Here is a 22961-nt window from a genome sequence, read left to right as displayed (position 1 = left end):
GGCAATCGGAGACTAAGTCTCAGAAAAAACCTGGAAAACAGAAAAAATTCTTCCTCAGTGCCAGGGACTAAGTCTAAAACAGGCAAAAAACGAGGAAAACAGGCGAAACTCTCCACAAGTGAATGAACCAGAGTTCAGAGCTCGAGAGAAATCGGCCAGACCTCCTCACCCGACAGAGTCTGAGCTAGGAGTTGATGTTTGAAGTAAATTATCCATCCACGGTGTACATCCACGTCCGCATGTTGCACCGCATCCACTATCGGTGTACACCTACGTCCGCATGTTGCACTGTCATATCCACCCACGGTGTACACCTACGTCCTCATGTTGCACTACAGTACGTGCCTGTAGTTACTTCAATGACATCATCGGCGGCCAATCAACAGCCGCGTATCAAACACACCCTACTTGCGCCATACATTTCAGGTGCACACGTCAATCAAATAGACTGTAGTGCATGCGCAACAAAATACCGAATCGGAACATTTAATTTTAAAAAATTGTCATTTTTATCGCCATCTAGGTTCGTACACCCTCAGTTATCTTAAATCCGGTCAAAATTTTGTTTTTAACTTAATTTAAAAAATCAGGATCCAGTGCAATAACTTGCTAAAGTTAGTAGAACTCTTTTGTGTTTAGCTAGACAATTTGCCTTGACAAACTTCTTTTTTGTAAAAATATTAATTTTCGTTGCAAGAATATATTTATTTGCACTATGAATCAATATTTACGGAAAACAGAAGTATGTCAGGGCGTGTTGATGACCTAAAGCAGAAATATATCACTAACTTTATTACCGTACGTTTTCGCTCTGAATCCTGATTTTTCATTAACAGCTAAATGAAACGCAAAATTTTGACCGGATTTCTGATAATCTGGTGTACATGAACCCATTTGGTGATAAAAATAATACTATTTTCCTATAAAAGTGCCGATTCAGTAAATAACCGCCGATTCGATATTTCTTTGCATCGGGCTAGCACTATGATATGGCTAGTCGACACTGGCCAGCTACAATACTGTTTGTGTTGTTGTTGTTAGATTTCTGCCCACACTTGGTGGTCACGGGCAAACTAAGAGCCCGTCAGGGTACCGCTAACAGTGCGCTTGCTGCATTTCCTAGGGGGTGGGTAATCGCTCACTAGAGATAGTAGGGTATTAAAAGGGGTGTGAGCAACAATGCCGGCTGCATCAGTGCAATCATTATCAGACCGAGCGAAGCCCGTGTCGGGGCGAAATCTGAGCAGGGCAGTGGCTGGGCAGTCAAGGAGATAGTGGATTAAGGGATCCTCAGCCCTCTCAAGGCAATGTGGGCACGGCTCAGGTGCAACCCCGGCGATCTGGCTATGACGGGAATCCCAAACGTAATCGCCAGAGCTGTACTACCAGGTAGTTAGGCAGGCCTGGTGGGGGCAGGAGCGGTAGATATGTCGTGGCTGTGGCATACCACAGGGCAGATCGAGAGCCCTCTGCAACACACAGTTGATGATTCTCCTGGGACACCCTGCCAATAGTGCCAGCCAGGGTGGCAACGGTGTTAGAGGTGCTGGGGCGGAGTGGGAACATAATGCCCAGGAAAGAGCAAGTTGAGCGTGCCGCGGCATCAGCCCTCTCATTGCCAAGGATCCCAACATGCCCCAGAATCCAGTGTAGGATGATGCTGGCGCCTCTGCTGGTGAGGAGAGAGGCGACTGAGTAAATCTCAGTTAGGAGTGAGACGTCAGTGCAGGAAAAGGAGTGCAACCCCTGAAGGGATGACAGGGAATCTGTGTGGATAATGACCCGCTGTTGCTGGTGGAGCTGTGCATGGCGTAATGCCCCCAGAATTGCCATGAGTATTGCCTGGAAGGCAGAGATCCCCGGGGAGAGTCGCCATGATTCGACATGTTGTCCCAAGACAAATGCAGACCCGGCGGGGCCATCAGAATGCGCAGATCCGTCTGTGTAGTACGTGGCGGAGTCAGGGGAGTCGAGAGCAGCCACCCTACTGAGGCCCTCCTGTCGAAGAAGGACAGGAATGGAAGCACGTGGGTGAGCTTCGGTGGGGCAGTGTATTTTGTAGGGAAGAGGAGCCCATGGCAGCAGATCAGTGTATCCAGGGCAGGGAGAGTTGGGTTCCCTACAGATATCAGGGGCGGCTCCCAGGCTGTGCACTAAGGCGGCAGTGGTGTGGGCCCAATCATGCTCTGGACGAGGGTCAGGTGGGCGGCTCAAGAGGCGCCTGAGTAGGGCTGAGACTGATGCGGCCAACGCTGAACTAGCTGGAGGGTGGTAACTGCAGCCCGAACAATGTGATGTTCCAGGGACAGCAAATCACCCTCAGCTCTTAGGTTCACAATTCAGGTCCAACGGGGAGCTTCCAACATGACTCGCAGGGCGTCATTTTTCAGGACCTCTAGCAACCTTGCAGATGGGGGGGGCAAGGCCAGTCAGGCATATAGCGCTGTAGTCCACAAGCAAGCGGACCGCAGGTACGTAGAAAGTTTTCAGGACCTTAAAGGATGCCCCTAGGCTGCGTTGTGAGAGATACCTGAGGGCAGCAATGAGGGTGGCAGCACGCTCCTGCAGGTATCTGACTTGTTTGGTAAAGGTCAGGCCACTGTTGACCCAGACACTCAGATATTGGTGAAGAGTGACGATGGAGAGCTGGTGGCCACCAAGCAACAATGGGAATTCTGGGGAGTGTAAGCCGAAGGGCGGGCATTTAGTCTTATAAAAATTGATTTTCAAGCCCAGCTTGGTGCACTTTGCAAGAAGTTTGGGAAGAGTGGAGAGGGCTTGAGCGTAGCAGTCCCTCCTCATGAATACTTGAGCCAAGTCATCGGTGTAGCAAAGTAGAGTAATTCCCTGTCAGTACCGACTGTTAGGAGTCCCTCCACCAAGACATGAAAAGCAGCGGGCTTATAATGCTCCCCTGAGACGTGCTGTTGCTATGCTGATAGAACGGGGAAAGATGCCCCTGAAATCTGACCCCCGCTGGACAGCCTGCAAAGAAATCTCCCACCCAGGTTAGCAATTTACCTCCTATTACTCTGGCAGCTAGAGCAGCCTGGATGATGACAGGGCTAGCCAGTTCAAAGGCCTTCTCTAGGTCAAGAAAGACAGCCATTCCCCTTCCCCCTTTGAGCTTCCCGAGGAAGGATGCCAGGCAGTGGTCGGCACTCCTGCCTTGGTGATAGGCAAAGATCCTTGGGTGTAGTGGGCCCAGGCACCAGGAAAGGCGAGCTCGCGCCACCCTCTCCACCGTCTTAGCGACACAGCTAAGAAGTGAGATAGGGAGCATGGTGGATGGGTCGCGAGGCTTAGGGATCAGGTGGATGATGGCTGTCTTCCACGACTTTGGTAAGTGGCTCTCAGACCACGAGAGGTTGAGCAGATCGAGGAGACAATAGCGGAGAATAGGTTAACCAGCCGAGCCCCGGAGCAGTGTCTCCTCTGTGCTGCAGTGCTTTATGCAGTTCCCCGCTGGTGAAGGGTACATCAGCGGGGTCAGGCCTTTCACAGGCTGCCTGAATTGCTGCAAGACAAGAGGTTGACAACTGCACCTGCTTGTCTCTAACAGACCGCAGGAGATTGTGGGAAGTGGAGCGGTCCGCGAAGTGTTGCGCGAGACAGCTGGCTTCAGTGGCTGGGTCAGGGTGAGAGGGCGGATGGGGGGGACTTGGATCAGAGACAGACCGGACTCTCCTCTACATCTCCCTGAGAGTGGAGTGAGAGTCTGAAGTCCTGCACCATCTGATCCACACCTCCTCTTTCATGCAGCATTTCTCTGACATGACATGTTGCGTTACAGCAGCAAGGTATCGGCAGTGCAGGGAAGCGCGGTGCTGCCGGTACTGCTTACGTGCCGCGTTGAGTCGATGATTCAGTTCCCTGACCCTGTCACAGTAGATCCAGCCGTCTCGGTATCGCTTCGCGGATCATCACCATAGTGGGATAGCGAGGGAGGCGGTCTGTGCAAAAGCACTGGCAACTCGATTTGCTCTACCCTCGATGTCTAGGGCGGGAGGAGAGGCCTCGAAAATGGTGGTTAAGGCTCTGGCAAAGGCGGCCCAGTCAGCTTTGCCGAGGTCCCACCTCAGTGTGGGAGGTGGTGGGGGAGGGAGGGGTGCGAGCGGCAGCCTGATCTGAATTGCAAAATGATCACTGGCTCGGAGCGGGTTGAGCGACCACTGCGCCGAGCCAACAAGGGAGTGGAGATGCATGATAGATCCAGGCACCCTCCCCGAATGTGGGTGGGTTTGTGAATGTTGTTTAGTAAGGAGACACCATCCATCTCCTCGAGAACGAGTGAGATGTGCCGTCCTGCCTCACTGGATGGAAGAGGCGATGCGAGAAAGTCATGATGGGTGTTAAAGTCGTCCCCGAGAAGGACAGCATGGGAGAAGAGCTCTCCCATATCGAGAGTGCCCCCCTGGCTTTTGTAGACATTGTACACAGTCAGTGTGGAGGATGCCAGGTGTAACACAACGCCTTGCACCTCCACACTTTGTCCACAGAAAGGCAAGGGGTCACAGACAGTGTGGGAGATGTGATCTTGTACGAGTATGGCACATCCTCATGTGTCTCCGCATTCGTAGGGGAGGAGATGGGAGGTGTATCCAGGGACCCAAAAGGAGGAATTGTCAGGGAGTAGGGTCTCCTGCAGGAGAAACACTTGGGGCTGATCCCTGGTGACTGCCTCCTGCAGGAGGGGGAGCTTGTGCCTGATCCCCAAACAATTCCACTGTATCAGGCGGAGGTGTGCGGGGTCTGCTCGCAGGTCGTGGGAGACAGGGGGCTGCCACCTGGCAGGGAGGCAGGGGTCTCGACCATCATGTCGACTTCCACTGGTGCCGGCGCTTTCTCTGGTGGGGGGGTGGAAGACGAGGCTCCTGAACCCCCTGGGGTGAGGCAATGGTCAGGCGTGCCGCCCTCTGCAGTTGGGGTCTGGTAGTCCCGGTAGGGGGCGCTTGCCTGGGAGCGGCTGAGGGGCTCCGCTCTGCTTCTTCTCGATGGCCCAATCAATTATCCTGTCGATCGCGGCTGAGACTGGGGCTGTGGAGCACGTTACCCCTAGGCATTGGTTGATGCCCACGGCTATGGCCTCCGCTATTTGCTTGCCTATGGAGCGGAGCTCCTCGAGGGTGAAGACAGGCTCCTGCTGAATGGGGGCCTGAGGGGGTCTGGAAGTGACCCTGGCTGGTGGGTGCTGCGGTGGTGAGCTCGGGCAGTGTACCTCCACAGAGGTGATGCCCTAGATGAGAGCAGGTGGTAGAGGGACTGCTGTCTCATTGCGTGGAGGCAGGCTCGGCACGGTTGGCAGAGGAGGAAATTTTTCCTCGTTGATGGGTGAGATCTGTTCTGTGGGGCAGCGCTGTTGTCCCCATATGAAAGTGTCTGAAGGGGCTGAAGTAAGGCTGATGGCCTGCTGTTCCTGCGCCCATCCCACTTGCCACGCTCGAGCCCTTGCAGGACCCTCTTCGTTCTGACTGGGAAGCTGGGGTGCCAGGCATGGTGTGATCCCGAGCAGTTGGGGCATTGGGAGGTCACTGGCACCTTTGCTTTAAGTTTTGCCAGACACCGCTCCATGTCGTGGCTGCTACTGCAAATGCCACATACTGGGGGGCGATGGCAGTTGGCCCTGTGGTGGCCATACCACTGGCAGCGGTAACACCGGAGCGGCTCTGGCGTGAAGGGGCGCAGGTTGAATTCTCCCTAGTTGCCTAAGTCGAGGGAAGGCACTAGGGGGCCCCTCAGGGTGACTGTGACCTGCAGTGCCTCTTCCCATGTGCGCTGGTTTTGGCAGCGCTTGGCCTCCTCCACTAGGGGGTGCTGCAAGAGGATCTCCACTAGCATGCACCTGGGGTAACCCACAACAGTGGCCTTGGTGAGCTGCTCGCCCTGCTGCAGCTCGAAAATCTTCAGGGGTGGGGCCTCGTCCTCCGCCAGAGCCTTCAGCTAGGTCTCCTCGTCCAGCGGGATAAGCACACAGCTGTCGTCATGACCATATCGGTTCGTAATAGCCAGCCCCCTTAAGTGGCTTTCGAGGGCTTGGACCGCGTCATAGCTGGTTGTGAATCCTGGTTGGACCAGGACACGAAAGGCTGGGAAGTTGGAGGGGGGTGGTGGAGGGGGCTGGACCGAGACTGAGGGGTGTGGTGCAGGTGGGGGCCTCTGAAGAGCAGCCAAGCTTAGTGCCGGGATCTGTTTGTTTACCAGCGTTGGTCGCGGTTTCTTTCACGACACCGAGATCCAGCCCTCTTCGTTAGGAACAGTAGCAGCAGTAGTGGCAGCAGCGGCAGGCGGGGTGCCTGAGGGGGCAGTCGCCTTGGCAGCAGTGGTGGCCATCTGGGGCGTCCCAGCTATGCAGTCACGTGCACCTACACTGGGATGTGCCTTGGAAGAAGACAGTGGTGAAATGGCGGGAGATGAGTGGGGCGGCAGCTTGCTGGTGGCAGAGGAGCCGCGCGTTACCTGGGGGGAAGCATGGGAGCCCGGAGTACTGGTGGGAGCTGGGGCAGGCGTAATGCCCTCCATGGCCTCGTGGATTCGCGCAACCGTCACAGCTCGCGCAGAGGAGGACATGGTGGGAGCTGCATAGCGTGGGCGAGTTGCGATCTCGTTTGGCCTGGGAGCAGAGGGAGCAGCAGGGGAGGCCCCAGTGGAGGAAGATGAGGAGCTACTGGTTGAGACCCTACGCTCTCGCTTCTCCCCGGTAGTTGGCTTAGGAGGACCTCGAAGGACGGGGGGGTGCGGGCAGGCCCCTGGGGCATGGAGGTGCATGCCGCCTTCATGGCATAGGCACAAGGCAACACAGACACGCACTTTAACAACAACTCAGACACTGACTTGGACATAATAATTTAGTTCAATGTTTGCTCAATCCGTCTGTTGAGTTGATTCAAACAAGTCAACTCAACAGTGTACAGATGAGCACAATTGAAGCAAATTAATTATAGAGGTATTCAATTTAATTTCTCCTTGAGTGAATCTATCTGTGTGAACTAATTTATAAATAAATTAGCACACTGAGACAGACTCAAGCAAGGGAAAGTAAAGTAAATAAAGGCACGCAGACGGGAGTGATATTTAGTTTAGAAAAACTAAGTTAGGGCAGTCACAGAACTAATTTGCTATGCAAATTAATTCCTCAGACAGACCTAACAAGTTAGAATAAACTAAATATAGGACGGGGAAAAAAAAAAAAGCTCGGCCAACGAAACCCTACAGTGACGGGGGGAGGTCTCCCCGCCCTCTAAAGGGCGTCGAAGGAAGCCCCGTCACTGCCCCGTGAGGGACTTGTCTATCTCTAGCCCTAACAGAAAGGTGCCGCCCTCACTGCCTCCTATAACCAGGCCCAAAGGCCCCCCTTCATGGAAGTGCCCTGTGGCACCCCTTCAGGGTTCAGCGTCGTACTACGGTGAGGGACACTACCGGCAGGCCGAGAGAACAAGAGCAAAGGAGAGAAGCTCTCCTGCAGCAGAACGTGGTGTGACTACGAGTATATAGTGGAGTCGTCAGTCAGCAACGAGAAAGTCTAAGGGGATGTGAAACCAGGTTTCACCATCTCCAGGAGAGAGGTTAAGATGTTGCTCCTGCTAGCGCTAGGCATCAACTGACGAGAGCGGATGGGAGTGCTGAAGGAGAGGTGTTGTCGTCGCGGCAATCAGAAAGGGAATGACTGTTTGTGGCCCGCTCAGAACTTTATTTCTTTCTGTAAAGAAATGAAAGTGAGGGAATACGTAGGCTAAATGGACGGCCGCCACTGGTACACATGCTATCGTCTCAATTTTGCCCTTGAATCGGGGAAGCACTAAATAGTCTCTCCTATGTTTACAATCTAACTCTCATCTGTTGTTTATGGCGTAGGTCGGCGGTGATCTAAAGTGCAGTGTAATTAACCTACTCTAAGAGTTACTATTGTCACTTCCGAAGTAAAGGTTGTGTATAATGCTTAGAATTGTGCACGCCTAAAATCATGCAGTTGAAAAACTTTGCAAATTTTGTACAGGTATTGCAGCAAAAGAAAAGCAAAGTACTGTTCATGTATTCGGTGTAAGTGATCGTGTCTGTGTTAGTGGGCAGTATTGTCACACTTACCTGGAACAGAGAGGATATACTGTGAACACAAAGGTGGTTCTCCTAGGGCGAGGCCCATCATTGCACTCATGTAATGATAATCTCTGTGATTAACCCAAATGTGGTTAACTGTGCGCGGTTAGCAGGAGACTGCATTCGCGCTATCCCCCTTTACGAAGTGTGATCAATAACTTTTTGATGTGCCACTTATAATGCATTAAGTAGACAATGATTCGCGCTGTTCCTTGTCGTGCACCTAACATTCCTCTAATTGCTGATAGTAATGCAACTCGAGGAGCAGCATTCCTTACCACAGGTTACTTACTAAGAAATCATTGGCACTGATGCCGTTAAGTTGTGGTTTGCATGGATTTCGTTACTAACTTTACCACTACCAGGCGGGGCATATGTTTTATATAAAGATTTAACTGTAAAACTTGCTAAGCTTACTGAATGGAGGAATGACCAGATATATGGATTCTCTCTCTCTCTCTCTCTCTCTCTCTCTCTGAGTGTGTGTGTGTGTGTGTGTGTCTATATATATATATATATATATATATATATATATATATATATATATATATATATTGTTACATAGCCTATGATTTCATCATCCTTTGTGTAATTCTAACGTGCAGTATGCTGCAAGTTTGATCACGAGCGTGTTCTACCTCACTCCCCCCTTCTACCCTTATAGTAAAGTAAGTCGTTCTTTCTGTTGTTCAGAGCAGGATTATCAACTCTTTGTCCCCATGGCTTCATTTGCGCGTCCTTCTTACAAGTTGTATCAAGCTCTGCCGACCCCTATATAATGAGCTCAGTCTCTGCATTATGGCCACTTAGATCTACTCCTCAATTTGTTCACATCTCTGTCCTCCCCTGTACAGTTGTTATTATTGTGAGTGCTCAGGAAGTCTCCAACCATCTAGCAGCTGTGTAATTTGAGTATAACTGTTATTGCATTTTTTCTTGTACTGTGTAGCGTAAGGTGTTAATTCTTAGGCCTAGTAAGGTTTTTGTGATTCATGTGTTTTGGGTGTCAACCCTTATTAATAATATTTTGTATCTGTAATAATATATCTTGCATTCACTGAGTATTATCTGGTATTTCATTTTATCAGGGCTGACTTAGATAAATTTACTCATGCTAATTTCGTGTTAATAGAGGCTATTGCAGTTAACTATATATTTAACCTGTTTTTTGCCATTACATTATCCTTATGAGTCCTGAATGTTTAGTTGTTAGTTGGAGCATTAAACTTTAACTTGTAATTTTACCTAACTCTTTTGTTTTGAACCTGGAACTTTGCGGGACAGTATTGATTTTTAGTATTCTCACTTAAAGTGTACATTATCTTTCTCTGTTCCGTAACATAAATTTGGCGACCTCTTGTCAGGATATTCAGGATATTATCATAAGGATATTGCTTGATATTTTGTGACTGTGATTTATTCATGATGTCTACTATTACTACGCTTGATGAAGCCAAAGATTTTTTGTCAAATGTGCAAACAGTGTGTGATGTAGAAAACAGAACAAAGAATGAACTTAAGCTTGTTGCTCAACAATTGGGAATTGCAGTTCACTCTCATCATTCTAAAGATCAAATTGTTGGCATGATTAATAAAAGCTTGTTTAATGTAACTCCTCCAAATGAGCAAACGCAGATTGAAATAGCTAAGTTACAGCTAGCTCTGCAGGAGGCTCGTGTTAAGGAAGCTGAGTTTCAAGCTCGTGCTAAGGAGCCTGAGTCTCAGGCTAAGGAGGCGGAGTCTCAGGCTCGTGCTAAGGAGGCTGAGTTTCAGGCACAAGTTGAACTTGCTAGGATTCAGGCAGACCATGAGTATCGCATGAAACAAGTTGGAACTGGATCATCTAGCTCTGATGATTTTGATGTGGCTAAAACTGTTAAACTTGTCCCTCCTTTTAATGAATCTGATTTAACAAAGTATTTTCAGTTGTTTGAGAGGGTAGCTACAGGTTTTAATTGGCCCAAAAAGTATTGGCCAGTACTCCTTCAAACTGTTCTCACTGGTAAAGCTCAAGTAACTTATGCATCTTTGCCTCAGGATCAATCTGATAATTATGATGTCGTTAAGAGCTTGATTCTTAAGGCCTATGAGCTTGTTCCTGAAGCCTATAAAGTAAAATTTAGGACAACTTATAAGCAAGATAAGCAATCCCATGTTGAGTATGCAAAAATCAAAGAAGATCTGTTAGAGCAGTGGTTAAATTCTAAGAATGTGGATTCTGATTTTGACAAATTTAAGCAGATGATTTTGCTGGAGGACTTCAAGAGCTGTTTTTATAAAGATGTAAGCCTATATCCTGATGAGAGAAGAATAGATAATTTGTCTGATGCTGCAGTTTTAGCTGATGAATATGTTCTCACTCACAAGAGATATTCTAGAGAAAAAAGGAAAGCTGAGAGTAAGTACGTTGCCTCTACTCAGAGTACAGGTAACAGGAAAGAAAATAAAGATGATGTTTCTCAGGAAGTAAATACCAGCTTCACTTCTAGATTTCAGAAAAGTAAATGTACTTATTGTAGTAAACTTGGTCATACTACGGAGAAATGTTTCAGGAGACAGCGTGATGTGAACAAAAAGGAGTCTTTAAATATTCAGTCAATTGGTCTAGTGTCCACCCTTGAGAGTTCCCAGAATTCTTTAACTGAGTTAACTGAACCTGCTTTGAGGGGTAAATTAAATTCTCATGATGGAGCTCCTCTTTTGAGCAGTGACGTGGGTGACACTCTCAAGAGTTCATGTGCTAATTTCCTGTCTGATGGTTTTGTCAGTCCTCTGGACAGTAATGACAGGAAATCAGTTAAAATATATCGTGATACAGGTGCTTGCCAATCCCTTATGCTGACCTGTGTTCTAGGCTCTAATGTTAATTCCTCTGATGAAACTGTAATCTTACAAGGTGTAGGGAATAATTACTTCTCTGTCCCTCTGTGCAGAGTGAATTTAGAGTCTGGTTTTGTTAATGGTTCTGTTATGGTTGGGTTGGTTGAGACACTCCCAATGTCAGGTGTAACTTTCTTACTTGGAAATGATATTGGTGGAAGTCAAGTGTGTCCAGCTCCTCAGTTGTCTAGTGAGCCAGTGGCTGGTGCCCAGGATTGTGATGTCCCTGATGTGTTCTCTGCATGTGCTGTCACTAGGGCTAAGTCTAAAGTTACTGGTGACTTAGAGGATAATGATGATGATGATGTTATCCTAGCTGACACTTTTCTTGCTAATTTGGACCACTCACCAGATGAGGCAGTACCCCGTAGTGTTGTTAATTTGTCTCGTCAAGAGTTGGTTGAGTTGCAGGTTGCTGACCCTGAGTTGAAAGGTCTAGCTAACTCTGCTTGCAGTGAGGAAGAGTCAGCTGGTGCTTCTACTTGTTATTATATAAAGTCAGGAGTACTTATGAGGAAGTGGAGACCCCCAACAGCATCAGCCGACTGTGAATGGGAGGTTGTACATCAAGTTGTCATCCCTCGTGTTTGTAGGCAGGATATCATTAGAGTGGCTCATGATTCCAGTTTGGCAGGACACCTTGGAGTGAGGAAGACTGTGGCACGCATTTTGAAACACTTCTACTGGCCAGGTATCTTCAGGGATGTTTCCTGGTATTGTAAGCCTTGTCACACCTGTCAAGTTGTGGGGAAGTGTAATCAGACCGAAAAGGTTGCACCTCTAGTTCCCATTCCTCCTTTTGAGGCGCCTTTCACCCGTGTGTTGGTGGATATTGTGGGCCCTCTTCCTAAGACTTCTTCAGGATTTTCTTATGTGTTGACCCTGATTGATATGGCTACTCGTTATCCTGAAGCCATTCCACTTAGAAGTATCTCAGCAAAGAACGTGGTTAAGGAAATGCTGGGGTTCTTCACAAAGTTTGGTCTGCCCAAGGAGGTACAGTCCGACCGGGGAAGTAATTTCATGTCAAATGTTTTCAAGCAGTCTCTGAAAGAGTTGGGCATCACCCAGATCACGTCTTCAGCTTACCATCCCCAGACCCAAGGAGCGTTGGAGAGATATCATCAAACACTCAAATCGATGCTCAAGAAATACTGTTTGGAACATCAGAAAGACTGGGATAAACGTCTTCCATTCGTTGTATTTGCCGCAAGAGAATCTCCAAATGAATCACTGGACTTCTCACCTTTTGAACTACTGTTTGGCCATGAAGTAAGAGGACCCCTTAAGCTACTCAAGGAATGCTGGCTGTCGGAGGAAGATGACGTAAACCTGCTGGAGTATGTGATTATGTTCAAAGAACGGCTGTCCACTGCTTTACAACTGGCGCGAGAGAATTTAGGAGCTGCTCAGGAGAAGGTGAAGACTTGGTATGATAAGAAGTTCAGGTTACGCCACTTTCAGCCAGGAGATCAGGTTTTGATTCTGCTACCGGTTCATGGGCAACCTCTTCAAGCCAAGTTTAGTGGTCCTTATTTCGTGGAGAAGAAACTCAGTGATGTCAACTATGTCATCGCCACACCAGATCGTAGAAAGAACAAGCAACTTTGTCACATCAACATGCTAAAGTTATATCACAGGCGGGACGAAAATAACCCAGTCTGCACTGTAGCTGTTCCACCCGAGTCTGCAAGTGAAGTTCTCCCATGCAGCATGAGCCTGAGTGATAGTTTGGGGAAGAATCCTGATATCATGAATGATCTCCAGACTAAGCTTTCTCATCTACCTCCCGAGGAAAGGCAGGAGTTTTCGGCATTACTGCAGGAGTACCCGCAAGTGTTCCGTGCCACTCCAGGAAGAACCACTGTGTTGATGCATGATGTCGATGTTGGAGACACAAAGCCAATTAAACTGCCTCCTTACCGTGTGAACCCAGTGAAAGTTCCTCCCATTGAGAAGGAGCTTGGCTACCTGTTGGACCACAAGATGATTGAGCCCTGTCAGAGCGAGTGGAGTTCTCCTGTCACTCTAGTCCCTAAGCCAGGTGGGTCACAGCGGCTTTGCATCGACTACAGACGTGTTAATCAGATAACCAAAACAGACACTTACCCTCTCCCTCGCGTGGAAGATTGCATAGACAAGATCGGAAAGGCTAGGTACATAAGTAAGTTTGATTTGTTAAAGGGATACTGCCAAGTACCTATGACTGAACGTGCTAGGGAGATCTCATGTTTTGTAACACTAGGAAAGACTTTTGCATATTCTGTAATGCCATATGGTATGAAGAATGCACCAGCCACATTTCAGAAGCTCATGAATGTTGTAACAGAGGGTTTGGCAGGGTGTGTTGTTTATATTGATGATGTATTAATCTTCAGTGACAACTGGAAAGATCACCTATGTCATGTCAGTAAATTTCTTGAGCGTTTGGTTCAGGCTAATCTTGTAGCTAATTTATCGAAGTGTGAGTTTGGTCAAGCTAAAGTTCAATACCTTGGGTATGTAATTGGTGATGGACATGTTGCACCACCAGCAGCTAAGGTTCAGGTTATAAGTGATCTTCCTAGACCTAAAAGTAGGAAAGAGCTACAAAGATTTTTGGGAATGGTAGGTTATTACAGGAGATTTGTTCTTAACTTTTCAATTCTTGTATCACCACTTACAGACCTACTGAAAAAGGGAGTTAAATTTGTCTGGACCGATAACTGTGAATCCTCTTTCAGCAAACTTAAAGCTATCCTATTAAGTCAGCCAGTGCTCGCTACTCCAAATTTTGCTAAGCCTTTTAAGATGGCTGTTGACGCAAGTGATACAGGAGCTGGGGCTGTTTTGCTGCAAGAGGATGATCAGGGTATTGAACACCCTGTATCTTATTACAGTAAGAAGTTCACTCCACCTCAAAAGAACTACTCAACTATTGAGAAAGAGCTTTTGGCCTTGATTTTGGGTTTACAGCATTTTTCATTTTATTTGTGTTCTGGTTTTGACCCCATTGTCATTTATACCGATCATAACCCACTGAAATTCCTTAGTAAGTTTAAAGATAAAAATCAGAGATTGACAAGATGGAGTCTACTTCTTCAGGAGTATTCATTAGACATACAACATGTCAAGGGGAAAGAAAATGTTATTGCAGATTGCTTATCTAGACTTTAGACAGATTGTTTTAGAGTAATAAGAAATTTCCTTTGTAAATTTCTTTTTCTTTGTGGGGAGGTGTTACATAGCCTATGATTTCATCATCCTTTGTGTAATTCTAACGTGCAGTATGCTGCATGTTTGATCACGAGCGTGTTCTACCTCACTCCCCCCTTCTACCCTTATAGTAAAGTAAGTCGTTCTTTCTGTTGTTCAGAGCAGGATTGTCAACTCTTTGTCCCTATGGCTTCATTTGCACGTCCTTCTTACAAGTTGTATCAAGCTCTGCCGACCCCTATATAATGAGCTCAGTCTCTGCATTATGGCCACTTAGATCTATTCCTCATTTTGTTCACATCTCTGTCCTCCCCTGTACAGTTGTTATTATTGTGAGTGTTCAGGAAGTCTCCAACCATCTAGCAGCTGTGTAATTTGAGTATAACTGTTATTGCATTTTTTCTTGTACTGTGTAGCGTAAGGTGTTAATTCGTAGGCCTAGTAAGGTTTTTGTGATTTATGTGTTTTGGGTGTCAGCCCTTATTAATATTTTGTATCTGTAATAATATATCTTGCATTCACTGAGTATTATCTGGTATATCATTTTATCAGGGCTGACTTAGATAAATTTACTCATGCTAATTTCGTGTTAATAGAGGCTATTGCAGTTAACCATATATTTAACCTGTTTTTTGCCATTACATTATCCTTATGAGTCCTGAATGTTTAGTTGTTAGTTTGAGCATTAAACTTTAACTTGTAATTTTACCTAACTCTTTTGTTTTGAACCTGGAACTTGCGGGACAGTAGTGATTTTTAGTATTCTCACTTAAAGTGTACATTATCTTTCTCTGTTCCGTAACAATATATATATATATATATATATATATATATATATATATATATATACACTATCTGTCTGTCTGTCATCAGTCTAATTATTTGCTTGTATGTAACTATGATATACAATTACTCATCCACATATCTGTCCATCCATATCTATCTATCTATCTATCCGTTTGTCTGTATGCCGGTCTGTCTAGCAGCTTATATATTTATCTGTCTGTGTAACTATCAACAACCTATTGATGTTCGGTGTACGTTTCTGTTATCTCCACATATTCATCCATATTTCCACCGATCTTTATCTATCCATCTTCATATACCTGTATGCTTGTCTCTTCATGTAACGTTAATCAGTCTTTATGTACCTGTATGTACTGTATATACAGCTTTCATTCATTCATTCTTCCACCATTCATCTTTCCTTATCTGTCTATCTTTCTATCTATCTGCCCATCTTTTAATCCTTAGCCTACTGTACTTAATTACCTGTATCTTTAACCTCCACCCATCCATCTATCTATCCATCCCAGTCAGTCTATCTATCTATGTATCTTTCTATCAATTGGTCTGTCTGTCTATCTATCTAAGTCTCATCAATCTTTATTTTCCTGAATGTTACAGCATCTGCACTGAGACATCCTCCTCTCTCTGTCTCAGGTCCGTGCGTGGCGTAATGGCGTGGTATGGGCATGGGACCTAGAGCTTCACCAGGCAGGGCCAGCAGACTCAGGCGTATATGAATGCCAGGTTAACACTCGCCCGAAGCTATCACACCTCGTCACCCTACACGTCACGGGTAACATGATGAGGAGGAAGAGGTGGAGGTGGAGGAGGGAGGTGATGATGATGATAAAGAGCAGGAGGAGGAGGGTGGTGATGATAATTATGATAATGATGATGATGATGAGGAGGAGTAGGAGGAAGGTGATGATAATGAGGAGTAGGAGGAGGATGAAGAGGATGGTGATGATGATGCTAAAGAGGAGAAGAAGGAGGAGGGTGATAATGATTATGATTATGATGATGATGTGGAGAAGGAGGAGGTTGGTGATGATGATGATGATGCTGAGGAGGAGGAGGAGGGTGGTGATGATGATGAGGATGAGGATGAGGATAAGGAGGAAGGTGGTAGAGATGATGCTAAAGAGGAGGAAGAGGAGAGTGGTGATGATTATGATGATAAGGAGGAGGAGGATAATGATGATGATGATGTTGAGGAGGAAGCGGAGGGTGGTGATGAGTATGATGAGGTTAAGGAGGAGCATTATGATAATTATAAAGAGAAGGAGGAGGGTGATGGTGACGATTAGGATTATGATGACGAGGAGGAGGAGAATGGTGGTAATTATGATGATAAGGAGCAGGAGAGTGGTGATGATGATAAAGAGGAGGAGGAGGAGGATGGTAATGATGATGATCATGAGGAGGAGGAGGAGGATGGTAATGATGATGATGATGATGAGGAGGAGGAGGATGGTAATGATGATGATGATGAGGAGGAGGAGGAGGGTAATGATGATGGTAATGGTGGTGGTGGTGATGGTAATGAGGAAGAGGAGTGAACGCAGGGGAACAGTAAGCCAACTTTTGTCCCTGACTTTTTTTTTTTTTATAGCCCCAGGCTCATCTAGACGTGAACCAAGTGTGCTGCAGGCTGAAGTTCCTGTTCCCCCAGCTGCAGTTCACCAACCTCCTTGAGAAAGAGAGGGGGAGGGGGGATTGGGAAGCAGCTGAGGGAGATTTGTTTACCCGGGTAGTGAGCCTTTCCTCTATACCGGTGCCTCAGCGTGAAGGCGTTCCTCCCTGGCACCTACACACAGGGTGGCCCATGTATAACGCTCATCCACTCCACCGGGCAATTTCTCGTGTGTTGTGGAGACGGCTTAGTCAGCGTTATCAGTGTCTACCCTGCATCATATATTCATTTGCTACAACCGCCGCCGCAACAATATTCTAGCCGACTGGGCCGTCCTCGCAACACACAAAATACTGTCACGTGAGTTTTCGGTAAAACGCTGTTGAAGGGACTGGTGAAGATTTTGCCTAACCCTGTATTGTACTATTGGAAAGGGAACACTAAAAAGAAATAAAGATCACTAGCTCTGAAAAAATACTGGACAGCTTCATTTAAGTTTGGCTGTTGTGAACAAGGTGATATTACTAGGAGAGAGAGAGAGAGAGAGAGAGAGAGAGAGAGAGAGAGAGAGAGTTAACAACAGAGCTACTTAGTCTGCGTGTGTGAGAGAGTGGGAATACTTCCAGATCGCGCTAAACAGTTCTCCTAGGATAACAGCAATTTGCCTCTTACGAGTTTTAGGCTACAAGAAGGTTGAAATATGGATAGTAATAATTATCGTAGTATCATCATACAGTGCGTTTAAAACAGTCATATCAAGTACTTGCCTACCAATAGAAACAGTTTATTTTGCTGTATCGAAATCCGTCCATTTTTTCGTTGTATTAAAAATTAATTATCATTATCCTTATTTACGGGTATATCGAAGCATGACATTGTTAACCAAGTACTGTACTTAATATAATGCCAAAGCTACTTTCACGCAACATTTATCTAAAACGTGATTTACGCTAACACGACGAATATTATCGGTGTCGATATTTTCACTTTTCTCGTAGCTGAAAACTCGCAAGTGTTCAGTTGGACTCCTTTATCTCTCGAACACCATATTCTTAAAATCATATCTGCACCCTTGCGGCGTGTGTGTGTGTGTGTGTGTGTGTGCGTGCGCAAATAGGCAGATACAATAGACATATGTAGGTACAGACCGTAAGCGAGAGACATTGCTTGCCTCATCCTTGGGTAGAGACTGTGTGTGTGTGTGTGTGTGTCTCATAGATACAGTCAGACCTTACACTCCTCTGTAGGTCATCTGCCCTTAACATTATTTGAAATACCCCCTCTCTATTTAAAGTTCAAGAAGAGGAAAGCAGAGACAGACAGACAGATAGACATAGTGGACGTGAGAGCTCAAAATACTGTACGAAATTTAACACATTGAATGTTGTCCTTCAAGAATCTTAATTAGGCTGCGATGTAGAGGGTTTCTACGTGACGTCATGACACTTGAGGTCTACCATACTGATGAAAAGCAAAACAACTAACTCATCTTCTGGCTTGCTGATTCTCTTTCATTTTCTGAGTGTATGATCCTAAAAGAGTGAATGGGCTAAAAGTGTGAATGATCTAAAAAGAGTGAATGATTTAAAAGAGTGAATGGGCTAAAAGTGTGAATGATCTAAAAAGTGTAGATGGTCTAACAGAGTGAATGGGCTAAAGGAGGGAATGGCCTAAAAGAGTGAATGGTCTATGTGTGAATGATCTAAAATAGTGAATGGTTTACAAGAGTGAATGGTCTAAAAGAGTGAATGGCCTTAAATGAGTGCATGATGTAAAAAGTAAATGATCTAAAAAGAGTGAATGGTATTAAAAGGGGGAATGATGTAAAAAGTGAATGATGCAGAAAGTGAATGGTCTAAAAAGTGAATGATCTAAAGAGAGAATATGATTTAAAAAGTGCAAATGGTAAAAAAAGTGAATGGTCTAAAAAGAGTTTATTATCTGAAGAGTGAATGATCTTGAGAGAGTGAATGATCTTAAAAGTGTGAACTATCTAAAAAGAGTGAATGATCTGAGAGTGGATGATCTAAAAGGAGTATTATCTGTAGAGTGAATAATCTAAAAAGGGTAAATGATCTGATCGAAAAAGAGTGAATGGTCTACAAAGAGTGTACGAGGTCTGCATGGAAGATATCCGAGTTATTCCCTAAAAATAAATAAATAACTAAATAGCTAACCTGTTGAGCTAGGACACTATTTCCCCTCAATGTACCTTTTGACTTGACACATGTGGCCCAGTGATCTTCCCACTGCCTGAAACATTTTTCAGTCAGTTTTCGGTATCTCCTGCAGGTGCTTCGTCACATTTATCATGATCTCTTTCGCATGAACGTTGCTCAAAACATGCTGGAGTGTGCAAATTGCGATCGAGAATTCTGAAGACTGTTATCACTGGAAATGAAACATGAGTGTACGGGTACGACCCAGAAATCAAAGCACAGTCATCCCCGTGGAAGCATGCAGGGTCACCTCTGGAAAAAAAAAAAAAAAAAAAAGTTCACAGCAAGGTGAAATGCACTCGCATGTTGACATTTTTTTCGGCCACCGCGCTGTTGTGCATCACAAATACGCACCACAAGATCAGACTGTCAATAAACATTACTACCTCGACCTTATCTGTCGTTTTCGTGACACAGTTGAGAGGAAGGAACCACACTTTTAGAAAGCGGCAAGTTGAAAGCTGCATCATGACAACGCCCCTGCCCATTCTTCTCAACTGATTCAGAAATTTTTGGCCAAGCACAATATCCCTCAGGTCCGGCAGGCTTCCTATTCACCATACATGGCTCCGTGCGACTTTGGGGGTATTCCCCAAGCTCAAAACTCTGCTAAAGGCTTCCCGATTTGAGACGAGAGAAGAGATCATGAAGAATGCAAAGGAAGCACCTGCAGGAGATATCGAAAACCGACTTTGAAAATGTTTCAGGCAGTGAAAAGAACGCTGGGTTACTTGTGTCAAGTCAAAAGGGGCCTACTTTGAGGGGGATAAGTGTCCCAGCTCAACAGGTTAGCTATTTATTTTTTTAAAGCCAAAGGTCTGATACTTTCAGAACAGACCTCGTATGTTCCAAAAAGAGTTAATGATCTAAAACTAGTGAATTATATACAAAGAGAGAATGATATAAAAACGGTGAATTATTAGCTACCGTGCCTACGTCTTTCGTAATATACAGGATCTAGAGAATTTTACGAGAAGATGATGACAGTCCAAAAATGAGGGGGGAGGGGAATAAACCGACTGAGGAAAGGAGGTGCTTATGGCTTGATCAGATGAACCAGTATCTTTAAGGAAAAACAATGGATAATAGACGGAGCTGATCAGTTCATTTTGTGTCAGGTGTATGCAAAATTCAGGGTACTTATTTATTTAGTTACTTAGCTAGTTAGTTAGTATTGCTGTCCCAAAGTAATTTTCTATTGGCCAGCACAGTAGGTTAAACACAGTGCGGTTGAGATCTTCATAATTATAAATGGCGTTACCTTCATCACATGGTCATGGTGAATCATAGATGTGGGATTCTTAAAGTTACCATTGATTCCTTGTCGTAACTTTCTGCAACAATATTTACAATTACTTCCTTGTTTTAACTTTCTCAAACTTATTTACGATTTACTCCTTGACGTACCTTTTATGATTTACTTCTTGTCATAACTTTCACAAACGTATTTACGATTGAATTCTTGTCATAACTTTCTCAAATATATTTATGATTGACTACATGTCGTAGGTTAGACTTTTTTTGCTGGAAGAACTATACCTTCCGTCTTGTCTCTTACGACTCACCCCCTTTCTGAATTCGTGGACCCGCCCCATCTCACCCCCTCTCCCGGCACGTGGTGAGGAGGGGCAGGGCTTATAAGACAAGTTACCTGGCAGCAGGTATAAACACTTGAGAAAATCCTATGGTCTTCCATTCTTCCGCTGAAAACCGTTATAAACCTACAATAATATTTTGCTCACAAATTAAGACTTTTTCTTTGTAGGAGGAACAAGAAACATGAGAAGACAAATTCTCTTTCCCCATCCTTTCATTTAAAAAAAAAAAAAAAAAAAATCAGGTTTATGACGGATGGTAAAATGTTTGAGAATTTCCCGCCTGCGTTATCCGAATTTCTCTCTTTTTTTTTAAATATCAGTTTCTCTCTCTCTCTCTCTCTCTCTCTCTCTCTCTCTCTCTCTCTCTCTCTCTCTCTCTCTCTCTCTCTCTCTCCTTGGGTCGTATCCTGGATGACACAGAAGGCTTCGTAACAATGCTTCCGTAACGATTTATTCTACATATTGCACTTTATTACCCTCTTGGGTGTTATTTATGAACGTGGTGCTGCTGCTGATCATGGTGGTGGCGATGATAAAATTATAATAATGATGATGGTGATAATGCTGGTGGCCATGATGTTGGTAATGGAAATGATGATAATTTTGATGAATATGGCAATGATGATGATGGTTATGATGGCAGTGGTAGTGATAATGATGATGATAATGACATTAATGATGATGATGATGATGATGTACAGGTGGGGTAGCGGTGATTCCTGGTCCTGGTGAGGTGTATGTGGAGGTGGGGTCACGTCTTCGTCTGTCCTGCTGGCTGCCCCACGTTCCCCCACGCTTCACCTCACATCCTGCCCTCACCTGGATGTACCCCCGACACGCACACACACACAGGTACGTCTCTCTCTCTCTCTCTCTCTCTCTCTCTCTCTCTCTCTCTCTCTCTCTCTCTCACACACACACACACACACACACACACACACACACACACACACACACACACACACACACACACACACACACACACACACACAAGTACACCATCCTTGGATACAGCCGCCCCCCTCACGCAGGTAAGTTGGCCAAACTGTAAGGTAAAAGTCAGTTCCTTATCACCTGCTTAGAGGTGTAAGGGCCAGAGCCTAGGCTAGCGTGATCCTGTACATTTAAGAGTAGATGAACAGTCTGCCTCCCTTGATGGCTTTTATATGGTGAAAAAGAAAAAAAAAACAGTTCTTGGTGACCGTCTGGCTTTGTTTGGAACAGAACGTTAACGTTAGGCCTACCGTGGGAAGGTTAACAAAGTACAACTGGGGATTCTGATATCGATCCAAACAATGTATTTTGAAACTTACTGGTTTACCTCCGAAACCCAGGAAACTTTTCAGAATATTGTGTAATAATTTCGGAACTGTTGGACCAGGAAGTGGAGCGATATTCCCTACCCCAACTGTACATTTTAACAGAATTCCACATCACAACTATCGCTGTAAACGGAGCCGCCATCCCAGCAGAACACATTCCTTCTCATAACGCCGTCGTAAAAGAAGATCCGACCCCTTCAAGTTGCATACAAGTTCCCCGAGCGATAGGAAAAGTTTGGCTGCGATCCCTACGTGTAATCTTATAAATACCTGGTGTGTGTGTGTGTGTGTGTGTGTGTGTGTGTGTGTGTGTGTGTGTGTGTGTGTGTGTGCAACAAACCTGGGCATACTCGTAAGTTTGATAGTTCGTTCCTTAGCACCCGGCAGTCCTCCTACGTAACGCACGCTTTAACATGTCGCCAGTTCAGCACTAACACTCATCTTTCCACACAGTTTCACATGCAGCCAATTCGTCAGCAATGCCCAGTGTGACAACGGACTTTTCCTGTCACCACTTAGCATCAATACCATGCACTGTTCGTACTGAATACATGCAAGAACTGCCTCATTCAGGAGTGGTGCGGTGGCCATAGAGGGAATGTGTTTCGGGTATGTACATAAGTCATGCGATATTAAAAAGAAAAAAAAAGAATCCTAATTAACTAAACAGCTTCCAATTATCTACTTAGCGTTTGATTCCAGTTAGAGCTAGACGAATGTACCATGCTGAAGAAAAACAACGAATAGGACAGCAGGAAGAAGAAGAAGATGATGATGATGATGATGATAAAGAAGAAGAAGATGATGACAAAAAAGATGACAATGATTATGATGACGATGATGATGATGATGATGATGATGATGATGTTGATGATGACAAAAAAGAAGGTGACAATGATTATGATGGCGATGATGATGATGATGATGATGATAAGGAGGAGGAGGAGGAGGATAAAGAAGAAGCAGAAGATGACGTTGATGATGATGATGAAGGAGAAGAGGAAGATGCTGCTGCTGCTGATGATGATAATGAAGAAAATAATGATGATGACGACGACGATGATGATGACGACGATGATGATGATGATGATAAAGAAGAAGATGAAGATAATGAAGAAAAAGATGATGACGACGACGACGATGATGATGATAAAGAAGATGAAGATAATGAAGAAAAAGATGATGACGACGACGACGACGATGATGATGATGATGATGATGATGATGATAA

The 22961-nt window shown here is 45.4% G+C and overlaps 1 protein-coding gene across 1 annotated transcript in view; it reads left to right on the top strand.

Moving 5' to 3' along the window:
• The window catches only part of LOC145414405 (uncharacterized), a 178713-nt gene that overhangs the window by 112722 nt on the left and 43030 nt on the right, over window positions 1-22961 (top strand). The window contains exons 4-5 of the mRNA XM_080283941.1: window positions 15613-15751; window positions 21110-21260. Of these exons, the coding sequence (XP_080140067.1) occupies window positions 15613-15751; window positions 21110-21260 (290 nt within the window). The remainder of the gene's footprint in view (window positions 1-15612; window positions 15752-21109; window positions 21261-22961) is intronic.

The sequence above is a fragment of the Coenobita brevimanus genome, chromosome 99 (assembly GCF_032717465.1).
Source record: "Coenobita brevimanus isolate Jiangsu-jjx chromosome 99, ASM3271746v2, whole genome shotgun sequence".
Taxonomy (NCBI): Eukaryota; Metazoa; Arthropoda; class Malacostraca; order Decapoda; family Coenobitidae; genus Coenobita; species Coenobita brevimanus.
Note: the sequence above shows the minus strand (reverse complement) of the source record. Positions and strands in the feature narration are given on the sequence as shown.